Source organism: Taudactylus pleione, unplaced genomic scaffold (assembly GCF_031769625.1).
Source record: "Taudactylus pleione unplaced genomic scaffold, aTauple2 ptg000311l, whole genome shotgun sequence".
In the NCBI taxonomy this organism is placed as follows: domain Eukaryota; kingdom Metazoa; phylum Chordata; class Amphibia; order Anura; family Myobatrachidae; genus Taudactylus; species Taudactylus pleione.
Genome location: NW_028284712.1, coordinates 177,562 through 192,400, shown reverse-complemented (window position 1 = coordinate 192,400; position 14,839 = coordinate 177,562). Strand labels below are relative to the sequence as shown.

The window sequence follows — 14,839 nt, the reverse complement described above, 5'->3', positions numbered from 1 at the left end:
TACCGCTACTGGAGCTCCTTCCATATCAACAATAGCCGAATCTAAGTCTACACATACAGAGTACTGGGAAAGTAATTCTGGTGCTTATTGCTGCAGGACCAATGCTGCCTGGCCCGGCCTAGTAACACCTGCGTCATTCCCACGTCTCCAAGGAATTTTATCTACTTTAAAGGAGAATTCTTATTTTATTTACTAAAATGTGAGAATGGCCAAATAGACTACATCATAACATGAAGTAGTAGCCACTGACCCCAGCTGGTGGTAGCGCCCCTAGAGGCCACATTGTCTCTTGGTATTTTTAAAATCGTTATTAGACCTAATACGGTAGATGTCTGGAGCCATTACCAAATTTTATGTATCCAGTCACATTGATAGCAATGACTTGTACAAGTTAGTCGCCATCTGTAAATGTGTCGTTGTGCTGGCTCCTCGGCTTCTGTGCTTGGTTTGGTCCAGCCAGGGGTAATAATTGCAGGACTTCACACGCCTCCTCTTGGTGAATAAGCCCCCTCTCAGACCTGGGACCGCCCTTTTAATCCCCTTTTATTTCTGTTCATAGACAACAGCTCATCAGGTTGCAACGTTCAAAGTGCCAAACAGCGTGACTAGCATGAAGCGGCTCAGCGCGTCCCGCTACGAAGAGCTTCTCCAGGCCATGCCCAGCAGCGAGCGGCAGTGCGCCGAGACCATCATCAGTATGGGGTATTCCTATGAACACGTGATGAGAGCCATGCAGAAACAGGGGCAGAACGTGGAGCAGGTGAGTGGAGCTGCGACCGGCAATAACCGTATTTACCGCAAATCGTTTCCTACACAGAAGGGGAAATGGTGGTTTGGGAATTGTGCATTTGGCGCTTACACGCAGCCATGTACACCGGGGAGACACCTAGCACACGGTATGGACAGGACACGTCGGGCTGGGAACCAGGTCACGTCAGACAGGACTGTGACTATTTAAAACTGTAACTTATCCTGGCTAACGCCCAATACTGACAGCAGAACCCTCCTGTGAGCGGGGCGATGCCTGTTCTCATACAAGCCAGCTCTATGCTGTAATTAAGATATCCTGTAACCGGCCTAGTTAACCATTTCCCCTCCTCTATGTGGCTGGTGTGCTGACGGGATAGATGGATGTAGCTGTGAATATATCGGGCTGTAATTACAGTTGTGCTGTAGATTTGTATTTGTGTGCCCAATATATCACTCTCCCTATCTATTTATGGCAAAGCTACGCCAGTGACTGGTCGAGTCAGGCAATACTGTGTTGCACTTGGCCAAATTAATATATGTTGCAGTTTTTGGACCCGATAACTCGATTATCTGTAACATGATGATTACTTTGGGAGAGTCCTGGGGGTAATCCTGTGTGTTGTAGGTGTGGGCACCCCCAGCTTGTATCATTGCTCTATAGTCAGAGCACTAACCTGTCTCACACGTATAACTAGGTAGTTGGCAAAGACATAGAAAATAAAAGGATAAATGTATACAGTGCCTCCAGAAAGTATTCACAGCGCTTCACTTTTTCCACATTTTGTTATCTTACAGCCTTATTCCAAAATGGGATAAATTCATTTTTTGTTCTCGAAATTCTAGACACAGGACCCCATAATGACAACGTGTAAAAATAAAAAAAATTTAGATTTTTGCTAATTTAATTCTAAAAAAAAACCTAAGAAATCACATGTACACACAAGTATTCACAGCCTTTGCCATGAAGCTGAAAATTGAGCTCCGGTGCATCCTCTTTCCACTGATCATCCTTGAGATGTTCCTACAGCTTAATTGGGGTCTCCCTGTGGTAAATTCAGTTGATTAGACATGATTTTGAAAGGCATACACCTGTCTATATAAGGTTCCAAACTTGACCGTGCATGTCAGAGCACAAACCCAAGCATGAAGTCCAAGGAATGTCTGTAGACCTCCGAGACAGAATTGTCTCGAAGCACAAATGTGGGGATAGGTACAGAAAAATATCTGCTGCTTTGAAGGTCCCAATGAGCACAGTGGCCTCCATCATCTGTAATTGGAAGAAGTTTGGAACCACGAGGACTCTTCCTGGAGTTGGCCGGCCGTCTAAACTGAGCGATCGGGGGAGAAGGGCCCTAGTCAGGGAGGTGAGCAAGAACCCGATGGTCACTCTGTCAGAGCTACAGCCTTCCTCTGTGGAGAGAGGAGAACCTTCCAGAAGGACAACCATCTCGCAGCAATCCACCAATCAGGCCTGTATGGTAGAGTGGCCAGACTGAAGCCACTCCTTAGTAAAAAGCACATGGCAGCCCGCCTGGAGTCTGCCAAAATGCACCTGAAGGACTCTCAGACCATAAGAAACAAAATTCTCTGGTCTGACGAAACAAAGATTGAACTCTTTGGCGTGAATGCCAGGCGTTATGTTTGGAGGAAACCAGGCACCGCTCATCACCAGGCCAATACCATCCCTACAGTGAAGCATGGTGGTAGCAGCATCATGATATGGGGATGTTTCTACTTCAGGGTCCATAGGGGGTCCACAGGGTTGACCTTGGGGTATAGCTGGATCTGGATCCATGGGCACCACGCAGTTAAAACTTTGCTGCCCCCAGGATGCACTTGGGTCGGTCCTCCTCTATACCCCGGCCACAGGCACCTCAGTTTTAGTTGGTGCCCGGCCGGAGTCGGGTCACCCTGCGCAGTGGGGCTGCATAAGCAGCCCCTAAGCTTTATTCTTTATTTAAAAAAAAAAAAAAAAGATTTTATTATTTTATTTTTACTGTCTTCAGAGCGGCAGAATCAGACTGTCCATCTGGACGTCTACGCTGCCGCTCCAACAGCCCCGCTGGCGCTGCGACGCCGGTACTGATCCGGGGATCGCAGCGGGACCCCGGAGTCAGTACTAGCGTGGCTCCGGGACCACCCAAGGACTGCTGCCGGACTGAAGGGGCCAGGTAAGCCACGTGCAGCGCTGTCAGCGCTGCACGCGGGGAAAATGCAGTCTTCATGCCGCCGGTCTCTGGGGACAGACCGGCGGCGCTAGTAGCGGCAGCGGGCTCCCCCTCTTCAGGAATACCCCGCGTGTCCGCTGGCCCCCGGGGTGTAAGTACCGGCGGGGAACCGGCTTCCCCGGGGGTTTAGTACTAGCAGGGGAGGCAGCCTTCCCTGCTTCAGCGCTCCTCCCCTCAGCCCAGCGCGCCTTCTCTCATGTGTGCTGGCGTCGCTGGGCTGTTATCTCCTGGCCACTCCTCCTCAGAGCTCTCCGGCGGCCATCTTCAGGCAGCATCGCAGAGCTCCCAGGCAGGCTTCCAGTGGACCAGTCCCCCTGCGTACCTCTCCCCCTGCAAAGGACAGTGTTCGCAGCGCTATAGCCCTCCCAGACACTGAATCTGGGAGGTTGATTGTAGCGGAAGGTGCAGTGAGTATAACTTCTCTGCATGGTATGTGACTTTTTGCTAGTGCTGCTGTCTGTGCTTTTTTTCTACTTACTGTCAGCTTTTTACCTATCCCTTTCCTTCTCCTACGGCCCGCAGGTGCGTGGGGGAGGGGTGTTCTTTCTGTGTACCTCACTTATATAAATCTACGTATTTGTGAGGTCCGTCACATACTGCGGTGTGCTCCTCAGTACCATATTGTGGGCTGTTTGGGTTGCATACTTGGGAGTGCGTGGGTGTTATACGCCTTACCTCGTTTCGGTGAGACACTTTTTTTGCAAAAAAGTTTGTGTCATGTCTGATGAGGGGAATGAGCGCTCCGAGGCTCCTGTGTTATTTTCCTGCCGACGCTGTTCGGCAGGGGTTGACGGGGCAGATTTGTCTCAGGGCGGTCTGTGCGGGCGGTGCCAGTTGGTACCTGGACCCTCTAAACCACCGGTGGCGCAGGATCCTCCGTGGGCAATGTTTACGCAAGTGCTGGCGTCAATCGCGGACCGACTTGCGGTCCCGACTGCGGCCCCTTCTAGGGCGTTGCCCCAGCCTACCATACCCCGTTCCCCGGGTGTGACTCGTCTGGTGCAGTCTCCTCCCGGGTCTCAGACTGTGGGTCCTTATGCGGGTTTGCCGGTATACGTGCAAACCCCCACGGTGCCGCAGCAGTCGATGGTACCTTTTCAGGGGTATCCTCAGGCAGTACCCCCGCCTTGGGTGGACGTCCTCTCCAGCTCTGTTCAGAGTCTGGCGGCTTCGTCATCGGCTTTTCAACATATGTTGCACAGTGATTTGCCCCCACGGGCGTCCAAGCGTTCCGTTCCGGCTTCACTGGCGGCTCAGTTCACGGACGTGTCTTCGGATGACGGGGAGATCCATGAAAACTCTGACTCGGATGCCGGGGCCCAGGAGATGGAGGCTAAGTCTTCCATTAATGTGCCGGCATTGGTTAGGGCGGTGCGGGCCATCCTTCACATTGAGGAGGATGTGCCCGCCCCCAGGTCAAAATACCCAAATTTTAAAAAGGCCAAGGTAGCTTCGACGGTTTTTCCCCTGTCCGATCAATTGACGGATCATATGGCAGGGGCCTGGCAGTTGCCCAGCAAGAGGTTCCAACCGCAGAAGCGGTTGGCTTCGAACTATCCGTTTCCGGAGGCTCATTGCAGGAAGTGGGAAACTCCTCCAGCGGAGGATTCCCACGTTACCCGCTTAATTAAAAGCGCTACGCTACCTTTGCCGTTGATCTCCTCCCTGAAGGATCCCACGGACAGGAAGGTGGAGACTTGTTTGAAGTCTATCTACTCTCTCTCTCGGGGGCGGTGGCCCGTCCGTCCATGGCCATCTCTTGGGTGGCTAAGGCCATCGAGAGCTGGGCCAATGCTTTGGAGGATACCTTTCCGGAAGATACTCCGGAGATCCAGAGAGCGTTGATAGGTCAAATGAGGGATGCGGCTTCCTACATTGGGGAAGCATCGTTAGACGCAAGCCTGCTAACCTCTCGGGTGTCGGCTGCAGCTGTGTCGGCGCGTCGGTCCTTGTGGCTGAGGTCTTGGAGAGCTGACGCTGACTCTAAAAAGGGACTGGAGGCCTTACCTTTTAATGGGGAGTTACTTTTTGGTCCAGACTTGGACAAAATTGTGGACACTCAAGGCTAAGTCTAAATCAGCCTTCCTCCCTTCGGCTTCTGCTCCTACCAAGGTACGGAGCTCTGCTTTTCGGTCCTTTCGGGTTCAGGGCTAGGCAAAAGGTCAGTCCTTCCCGAGGCAGTCGACGACCAAGGCTGCTTCTAAGCCCAAGAAGCAGCCCTGGAGTGCCAGGCGCCCTTCTTCCAAGCAGGAAGATAAACCTTCTGCCTGATGGGACGGGCCTCCCTCTGGGGGACCCCAGAGTGGGAGGCCGACTTCTTCTATTTGCCCAGTGCTGGCACAATACCACCACGGATGCCTGGGTTCGAGAAGTGGTCTCCCAGGGGTACGCCCTGTCTTTTCGGCACAGACCGCCCCACCAGTTTTTCTGCACGAGTCCTTCTCAGGATACGACCAAGTCTTTACAGATTCAGGAAGCTATAGAGTCCTTGCTGACAGCAGGGGTCATTGTTCCCGTTCCTCAATTACAACGAGGGACGGGGTTCTATTTTTCTCTGTTTCTGGTGCGGAAACCCAATGGTTCTCATCGCCCTATCCTCAACTTGAAGTCTCTGAACAAATTCCTCAGAGTTCCCAAGTTCAGGATGGAAACGTTACGTTCCATCATTCTGGCGAAGGAACCGGGGGATTACATGGTGTCCCTGGATATCCAGGACGCCTACCTCCATGTTCCGATAGCACCTTCGCACCAGCGGTATCTGAGGTTCGCTATCCTTCAACACCATTACCAGTTCCGGGCGCTACCCTTTGGTCTCTCCATGGCACCGAGGGTGTTCACGAAGATTATGGCGGTCATGGCCGCACATCTTCGGAACCAGAATGTACGGCTACTACCGTATCTGGACGACCTCCTGTTGCTGGCGAGTTCCCCGGAGGTACTGCTTCATCATCTCCACTTGACGGTCGCTTGCCTGCAAGCGCACGGGTGGCTGATAAATTGGAAAAAGTCCTCCCTGATTCCATCTCAGCGGATGGTTCATTTGGGAGCCCTGCTGGATTCTCGTCAGCAAAGGATCTTCCTGACCCCGAAGAAGGTCTCCTCCTTGCAGCTGAGGATACACAGTTGCCTGAGCAGTTGCCGCCTGTCGGTCCATTCGGCTATGAGGGTTTTGGGCTCCATGGTGTCAACATTTGACATGGTGGAATTTGCCCAGTTCCATTCCCAGCCTCTGCAGGGGCTGATTCTATCGGAATGGAACGGGTTACCTCACCGGATCCGCTCTCAGTTGCTGGTGTTGTCCCCGGAGGTTCGGCAGTCTTTGGCTTGGTGGCTTCAGACAGCTCATCTGGTCGAGGGGCGCCCCTTTTGGATCCCGGACTGGGTCCTGCTCACGACGGATGCCAGTCTTCGGGGTTTGGGGGCAGTGACCGGCTCGTTGTCACTTCAGGGTCGTTGGTCTGCGGAAGAAGCTCATCTTCCCATCAACATTCTGGAACTGCGGGCGGTTTATCGGGCCCTGCAGTCGTCCGGTCCCGCTCTTTACGGACGGGCGGTTCAGGTGCAGTCCGACAACGCCACCACGGTGGCGTATATCAACCACCAAGGAGGAACTCGAAGTCGGGCAGCAATGTCGAAGGTGTCTCGCATCCTTGCTTGGGCGGAGTGTCACATTCCAGCGATCTCGGCAGTCTTCATTCCCGGAGTCCTCAATTGGGAGGCGGACTTCCTCAGCCGTCACGACGTGCATCCCGGGGAATGGTCGCTTCACCCAGAGGTGTTTCAGCTACTCGTGGACAGGTGGGGGCTGCCGGAGCTGGACTTGATGGCCTCCCGTCACAATCACAAGTTGCCCGTTTACGGGTCAAGGACAAGAGACGCAGGCGCCAGTCTGGTAGACGCGCTGTCGGTGAAATGGACGTTTCACATGGCGTATCTGTTTCCTCCGATATCCTTACTTCCTCGGGTTCTGCGGAAATTCAAGCAGGACGGCGGCACGCTCGTGCTGGTTGCTCCGGCGTGGCCCAGACGTCCTTGGTACTCCGATCTAAGGTGTCTCTCCATCGACGCTCCGTACCTTCTTCCTCAGCGTCGGGACCTGTTGTCTCAAGGGCCCTGCCTTTACCCGGATCTGGGTCGGCTGTCTTTGACGGCGTGGCTCTTGAGACAGCCGTCTTGAGGTCTAGGGGTTTCTCCAGTTCAGTCATTGGTACCATGCTTAGGGCACGCAAGCCTGCCTCCGCACGGATTTACCACAGGGTGTGGCGCACTTACTTTCAGTGGTGTGAATCCAGAAACTATGATCCTCAGGTGTTCCGGGTTTCCAGAATCTTGGAGTTCCTTCAATCAGGTTTGAACCTCGGCTTACGCCTGGCCTCTCTGAAGGTTCATGTGTCTGCTTTGTCCGTGTGGTTTCAGCGACGGATTGCTACACTACCGGATGTTCACACCTTTTTCCAGGGTGTTCTCAGGATACAGCCTCCCTTCGTGCCTCCTGTGGCTCCTTGGGACTTGGCGGTGGTGCTACGGGTCTTGCAGGGTCATCCTTTTGAGCCTCTTGAGGTGGTGGACCTCAAGTGGCTGACGTTCAAGACCGTTTTTCTCCTAGCAATTGCTTCTGCCAGGAGGGTGTCAGAGTTGGGGGCGCTTTCCTGTCGCCCCCCTTTTCTGATTTTTCATCAGGACAGAGCGGTGCTCCGCACTCGTCCTGAGTTTTTGCCCAAAGTGGTCTCGAAGTTCCACATTAATCAGGAACTTGTTGTGCCAGCTTTTCAGTCGCCTGATCTTTCAGCTGGTGAGGCTTCCTTAGATGTAGTCCGGGCACTTAGAATCTATGTGGATCGGACTGCTTCGGTTAGGGAGTCGGATTCTTTGTTTGTCCTCTTCGGTTTTCACAAGAGGGGTTGGCCTGCCAACAAGCAAACGTTGGCCCGTTGGCTTTGTTCCGTTATTTGTGAGGCTTATGCACAGGAGGGTTTACCTGTGCCAGCCTCTGTTAAGGCTCATTCCACTCGTTCTGTGGGTCCCTCTTGGGCTGCTAGACGTGGCGCCTCCGCTGTTCAGCTGTGTAAGGCGGCCACTTGGTCTTCAATTCAAACGTTTTTGAGGTTCTATGCGTTTGACACCTTCGCCTCTCAGGATGCATCCTTTGGGCGCCGGGTACTCCTTTCAGCACAGGAGCGTCCCCGCCCTTAGTTGAACTGCTTTGGGACATCCCCAAGGTCAACCCTGTGGACCCCCTATGGACCCTGAAGAAGAAAACAAGAGATATGGTAAGAACTTACCTTTGTTATCTCTGTTTCTACGAAGTCCATAGGGTCCACAGGGCGCCCGCCCTGACGCACCTGGCTTCAAATGGGCTGTGTGGCTGGTCACCGGTTTTCCGTCTCCCATTTCTGTGAGTATGGTTTCTTGTGTGTTCCAGTCTTCCTTCTCTCTGTTTAGTCTCCTCCTCCGGCCTTAGCTGCTTACCAACTGAGGTGCCTGTGGCCGGGGGCGGGGTATAGAGGAGGACGGACCCAAGTGCATCCTGGGAGCAGCAAAGCTTTAACTGCGTGGTGCCCATGGATCCAGATCCAGCTATACCCCAAGGTCAACCCTGTGGACCCTATGGACTTCATAGAAACAGAGATAACCAAGGTAAGTTCTTACCATATTTCTTGTTTTTTCAGCAGCAGGAACTGGGAGACTAGTCAGGATAGAGGGAAAGATGAATGCAGCAATGTACAGAGACATCCTGGATGGGGTGCAGGACAACGACCCTAAGCACACAGCCGAGATATCAAAGGAGTGGATTCAGGACAGCTCTGTGAATGTCCTTGAGTGGCCCAGCCAGAGCCCAGACTTAAATCTGATTGAACATCTCTGGAGAGATCTGAAAATGTCTGTGCACCGACGCTTCCCATCCAACCTGATGGAGCTTGAGAGGTGCTGCAAAGAGGAATGGGCAAAACTGCCCAAAGATAGGTGTGCCAAGCTTGTGGCATCATATACAAAAAGACTTGAGGCTGTAATTGCTGCCAAAGGTGCATCAACAAAGTATTGAGCAAAGGCTGTGAATACTTATGTACATGTGATTTCTTAGTTTTTGTTTTTTTATTAAATTTGCAAAAATCTCAGAAAAACTTTTTACACGTTGTCATTATGGGGTGTTGTGTGTAGAATTTTGAGGACAAAAATTAATTTATTCCATTTTGGAATAAGGCTGTAACATAAAAAAACATGGAAATGAGAAGCACTGTGAATATTTTCCGGATGCACTGTATATAGTGAACGTAATCCCATGACAATGCTGCCCTTGTGTAAGGTAAATATTCTGTTTATAGGACTGTGGGTGTGCGACCGGTCTACACGTTATATGGTGATGATTGTTCCTCCCCCCTCCCCTATCACTCTGCCTTTCCCTCCCTCGCACCCTCTCTCATTTGTATAGGTGCTCGAGTACTTGTTCATCCACTCCCAGCTGTGCGAGAAGGGGTTTGATCCTCTGCTTGTGGATGAGGCCCTGGAGATGTATCAGTGTTCAGAGGAGAAGGTATGATCACGGCATACAGCCATCGTCTCTTAATACCATTGTGTTCCTTACTGTGGCAAGTGTTGTAACCGTGTCACTAGTATAAGTGTGAGCGGACACAGTGGAGAGACTCTGCACCTAGGCACATAAATGCGGTCCTCCTTCCCCTTAAAAATATAAAGTACTCCTTCCCCACCATTCACCAGGTTCACATGCAGGTTGATAAATGAAGTCACACTTTGCCTCCCCTCCTGTACATCACCCATCCTGGCTCTTTCCATCATTAGGGAGGACTGGGATCTGTGACGTACAGGAGAGGAGCAGGCTGAGGAGACACCTCCATCCTGTACGTCACTGCTCCTGGCTCCATCATTAGGGAGATCTTGGAACTGTGACGTACAGGAGAGGAGCAGGCTGAGGAGACACCTCCATCCTGTACGTCACTGCTCCTGGCTCCATCATTAGGGAGAACTGGGATCTGTGGCGTACAGGAGAGGAGCAGGCCGAGGAGACACCTCCATCCTGTACATCACCAATCCTGGCTCTCTCCATCATTACGGAGGACTGGGATCTGTGACGTACAGGAAAGGAGCAGGCTGAGGAGACACCTCCATCCTGTACATAACTGCTCCTGGCTCCATCATTAGGGAGGTCTGGGATCTGTGATATACAGGAGAGGAGCAGGCCGAGGAGACACCTCTATCCTGTACGTCACCCATCCTGGCTTTCTCCATCATTAGGGAGAACTGGGATCTGTGACGTACAGGAGAGGAGCAGCAGAGGAGACCCCTCCATCCTGTACGTCACCAATCCTGGCTCTCTCCATCATTAGGGAGGACTGGGATCTGTGATATACAGGAGAGGAGCAGGCCGAGGAGACACCTCCATCCTGTACGTCACCAATCCTGGCTCTCTCCATCATTAGAGAGGACTGGGATCTGTGACGTGCAGGAAAGGAGCAGGCTGAGGAGACACCTCCATCCTGTACATAACTGCTCCTGGCTCCATCATTAGGGAGGTCTGGGATCTGTGATATACAGGAGAGGAGCAGGCCGAGGAGACACCTCTATCCTGTACGTCACCCATCCTGGCTTTCTCCATCATTAGGGAGAACTGGGATCTGTGACGTACAGGAGAGGAGCAGCAGAGGAGACACCTCCATCCTGTACATCACATGTCCTGGCTCTCTCCATCATTAGGGAGGACTGGGGTCTGTGACATACAGGAGAGGAGCAGGCTGAGGAGACTCCTCCATCCTGTACATCACCCATCCTGGCTCTCTCCATCATTAGGGAGGACTGAGGTCTGTGACGTACAGGAGAGGAGCAGACTGAGGAGACACCTCCATCCTGTACGTCACCCATCCTGGCTCTCTCCATCATTAGGGAGGACTGGGGTCTGTGGCGTACAGGACTGGAGCAGGCCGAGGAGACACCTCCATCCTGTACATCACCCATCCTGGCTCTCTCCATCATTAGGCAGGGCTGGGGTCTGTGACGTACAGGAGAGGAGCAGGCCGAGGAGACTCCTCCATCCTGTACATCACCCATCCTGGCTCTCTCCATCATTAGGGAGAACTGGGATCTGTGACGTACAGGAGAGGAGAAGGCAGAGGAGACACCTCCATCCTGTACGTCACCCATCCTGGCTCTCTCCATCATTAGGGAGGACTGGGATCTGTGACGTACAGGAAAGGAGCAGGCTGAGGAGACATCTCCATCCTGTACATCACCTGTCCTGGCTGTCTCCATCATTAGGGAGGACTGGGATCTGTGACGTACAGGAGAGGAGCAGGCCGAGGAGACACCTCCATCCTGTACGTCACCCATCCTGGCTCTCTCCATCATTAGGGAGAACTGGGATCTCTGACGTGCAGGCAGAGGAGACACCTCCATCCTGTACATCACCCATCCTGGCTCTCTCCATAATTAGGGAGAACTGGGATCTGTGACGTACAGGAGAGGAGCGGGCTGAGGAGACACCTCCATCCTGTACATCACCCATCCTGGCTCTCTCCATCATTAGGGAGAACTGGGATCTGTGACGTACAGAAGAGGAGCAGGCTGAGGAGACACCTCCATCCTGTACATCACCCATCCTGGCTCTCTCCCATCATTAGGGAGAACTGGGATCTGTGACGTACAATAGAGGAGCAGGCCGAGGAGACACCTCCATCCTGTACGTCAGCCACCATCTTCCAGCTGGCAACCAATTACAATACTGAGGACACTTGCTTCTGGACCCTTTTCAAGTGACCTTATTGGAGATAGGCAACTAGAAACCCTGGGGATATATTTACGGGTTTTTAGAATTTGAGATGTTGCCCATGACAACAAATCAGATTCTACAACATTTATCTAGCCCCTTCTACAAGCAGTTTTCTTTTATTTATGTTTATCCTTCTAGAAGATAATGGGTATAATCTGAAAGCCTGCACATTACTAAATATACCGGCCCTGTGTTACTCCTCCAGGTCCTCTATAGTACAAACATGATTTTACTTTAAATTTATTTGTAAGATTATGGACCAATTTCAGCATGAACAGCGCCCCTCTGATCTGTTACCGGAGACTGGAAATCTGCAGATAACTTATATGTAATGTTTTTTACCATCATGTGTAAAATTGTAAAACTGACGCTGTTTATGATGCTATATATCGCATTACTACCATGTTGGCATGGCCGGACTGACATACCGCAGCCCCCTACAGTGTTCTCCCCATAATTTTTTTCCAACCGGGTGGCATCCAAAAGTAGCTGGGTGGGGGGCCTTCGCAATTATGCGCGTGCCGGGAAAAGGGGCATCTCCCTTACCAATCCAGACCGACATGTCTCAGGCTGCTCCCCCACTGGGTCTCAGTCAAAAGGGCCCATTATGCAGTGCCCCCTGTATCTTTCCCCTTTATGCATTGCCCCCCTGTAGTTTAGCTTTGCCCTTATGCAGTGCCCCCTGGCTGAAGTAGTGTCCCTATGTAGTGCCGCCAGGCTTAAATAGTGCCCCCAGGCTGGCCCCTTATGCAGTGCCCCCAGACTGGTCCTGGCCCAGCCCAGCACTTACCTTTACTTGTTGGCCGCTCGCGCTCCCTGTGCCTCGCGCTGACTGGATCTAATTAGATCCAGCAGGCACGCGGGGCAGGCTCCTCACATGCACCCGCGCAGTGCCTCACTGGGAACACTTTCCTCTGAAGCGATTGAAGGCTTCTTTAGCCTCCGGTCACTTCAGAGGCCAGCGTTCCACAGCGGGGGTCGGCGGGGGAAAGTGCCGGACGGTAGGCTGTTCCTGCCGGGCGATGCGCCCGCAGAAAACAGCCTGGGGAGAACACTGCCCCCTTTCTGAATGTCAGTAACCCATCCCCACGATATTACTCCTTGTAATGTATATTGAGATGTGCTGTGACATACAAAACACCAGGAGTTGCAGAGGAACAAGCCCTGAAGCCTGGATTTAGGGAACCTGGGTGGAGTACAAGCAGAATTTTATCCCCATATTATTAGCCAGAGAGAGCTGGGAAATGCGTTTCCACGCCCCTGTCCTACTTTCATATTATATGTAATAGCGCCATTATAAATCTCCTTTATCTGTACAGTCTGCAGCAGGGACTCATTTTTGGTGCCAAAATAATCTTTTACCTATTTCTGTGTTTCTAGACGATGGTTTTCCTCCAGTTAATGAGCAAATTCAAAGAGATGGGATTTGAACAGAAAGAGATTAAGGAAGTTTTGTTACTACATAGCAATGACCAGGACAAGGCGCTGGAAGACTTAATGGCCCGAGCTGGGGCCAGCTGAATGCCCGGAGATCATTCCACATTAGGTTCTAATATAATCCTCCTATGAACGTAATCGCAAGCTTTTGCGTTCAGAGGTGCGAGGCGCAGTGATGAAGGCTCTACCAGCCCGCCGCGTCCTTCCATCTATTTTCCCTCACCTGAAAATACCAGCTACACCATATTATGTAAGAAGTGCCCTTTGACCTCCCAAACTTTCAAACACTTGAGAATAAAGAGACACTGCTGACCTTTATATTGTGCACGGGAGCAGTGGGATTTGGGGGTTTCAGTGTAACCAGGAAAATACAACGGAACGGAGATTATTTTTTTGCGAAGCTGCTCTTGCTTGTACTGGATTACAGACTGTGTGTACTCTGATAAGGCAAACTTTAGTGCAATTATTATTATTTTTGTTTTCTTTTTGAATAGTGCTACACTGGTCATTAAACTACTCTAAAAAGCTTAGAGCAAATAGCAGAATAACTAGCTCACCCTTCATCCTTTTCCCACCAACATCCACTACGGAGACAGACATTTTAGCGTTGCCGCAGTTTAGCACTGGTAAAGCTGTGACTGCTTATCGGAATATTTAAATACATGCTAAGTTATTTGTTTCAAAAGCTTTATCTGTGCATCGAAAGATATGTCTTAAACCCCCTCCCTCCGACTCGAGGACTAAATTTCTTGCCGGCCCCAAAAAACAGGTTTGTGACCTGATGAAGAACTATAGCCGAGAGCTGACGGCAGGACTGGCCGCCCACCGCCGAAGGCCGTCCTGTCTGCGCGAGCCGCCCTCATTTAAGCACTTTGTTCTCCCAGCTTCAGTTCTTTACCAGAATTATATCTAGTATTTCAAATCATCTTTTGATAGTACAAAAGTGTATTATGTTGTACATTGTTTAAGATAAAATGTAAATCTAAGTCTTGATGAATATAAGTAATTTGCTAAATATTTTCTTTCTCCCTACAGAGGTACTAATAAAACTGTAAAAGAATCATTTGTCCTGTCTATTCCGTACCATACTTTACTTACAAGGCCGTCTGTGTTTTATCAAGATTCATGGTATGTGGTCTATTAATGTTGTAAAATGATCTTAGTACATAGCCATGGCCGAATAAAACACAAGTACTCTCATGGCTGAGAGTAGGTAGTGTTGACGCTGTGAATAAATACTCCCTATATAAGTAGTTGGGTTCTCTGCTGTCCAACAACGGTTTCCATATTGCTGGGGCTGAAAATGACAGAGAATGTGACCGACCAGTTTGTTAGGAGCTAGTGATGTCTCAATGTGCGCTATAGTGGTGACAACGCTAGATTCTAGAAGTGAAGATGGCGGCCACAGTAATGAGGAAGTTAATACCTTGTGCTGCAGCGCTATTTCCATATGAACTATCGGTGCTAGGCGCCTTGTACTGACTATAAAGTGTACACTGCAGTCCCGAACAGATGTGTGTTAGCCCCCGATGCTCTGTATCTAGAGAATGTAAATGTATTAGCTGGGGGGAAAAACCTCATCACTGCTGCCAGGAATGCTTCGTATCAGGCTGCGGTCCCTGCATGGCGCTGGGAGCTGGCGTAT

The 14,839-nt window shown here is 51.2% G+C and overlaps 1 protein-coding gene across 1 annotated transcript in view; it reads left to right on the top strand.

Moving 5' to 3' along the window:
* UBAP1 (ubiquitin associated protein 1) overlaps positions 1-14,254 on the top strand; it is a 45,074-nt gene extending 30,820 nt beyond the window's left edge. The window contains exons 5-7 of the mRNA XM_088442398.1: positions 560-760; positions 9,409-9,510; positions 13,138-14,254. Of these exons, the coding sequence (XP_088298524.1) occupies positions 560-760; positions 9,409-9,510; positions 13,138-13,278 (444 nt within the window). The 3' untranslated portion in view covers positions 13,279-14,254. The remainder of the gene's footprint in view (positions 1-559; positions 761-9,408; positions 9,511-13,137) is intronic.
* The last annotated feature ends 585 nt before the right edge of the window (positions 14,255-14,839 follow it).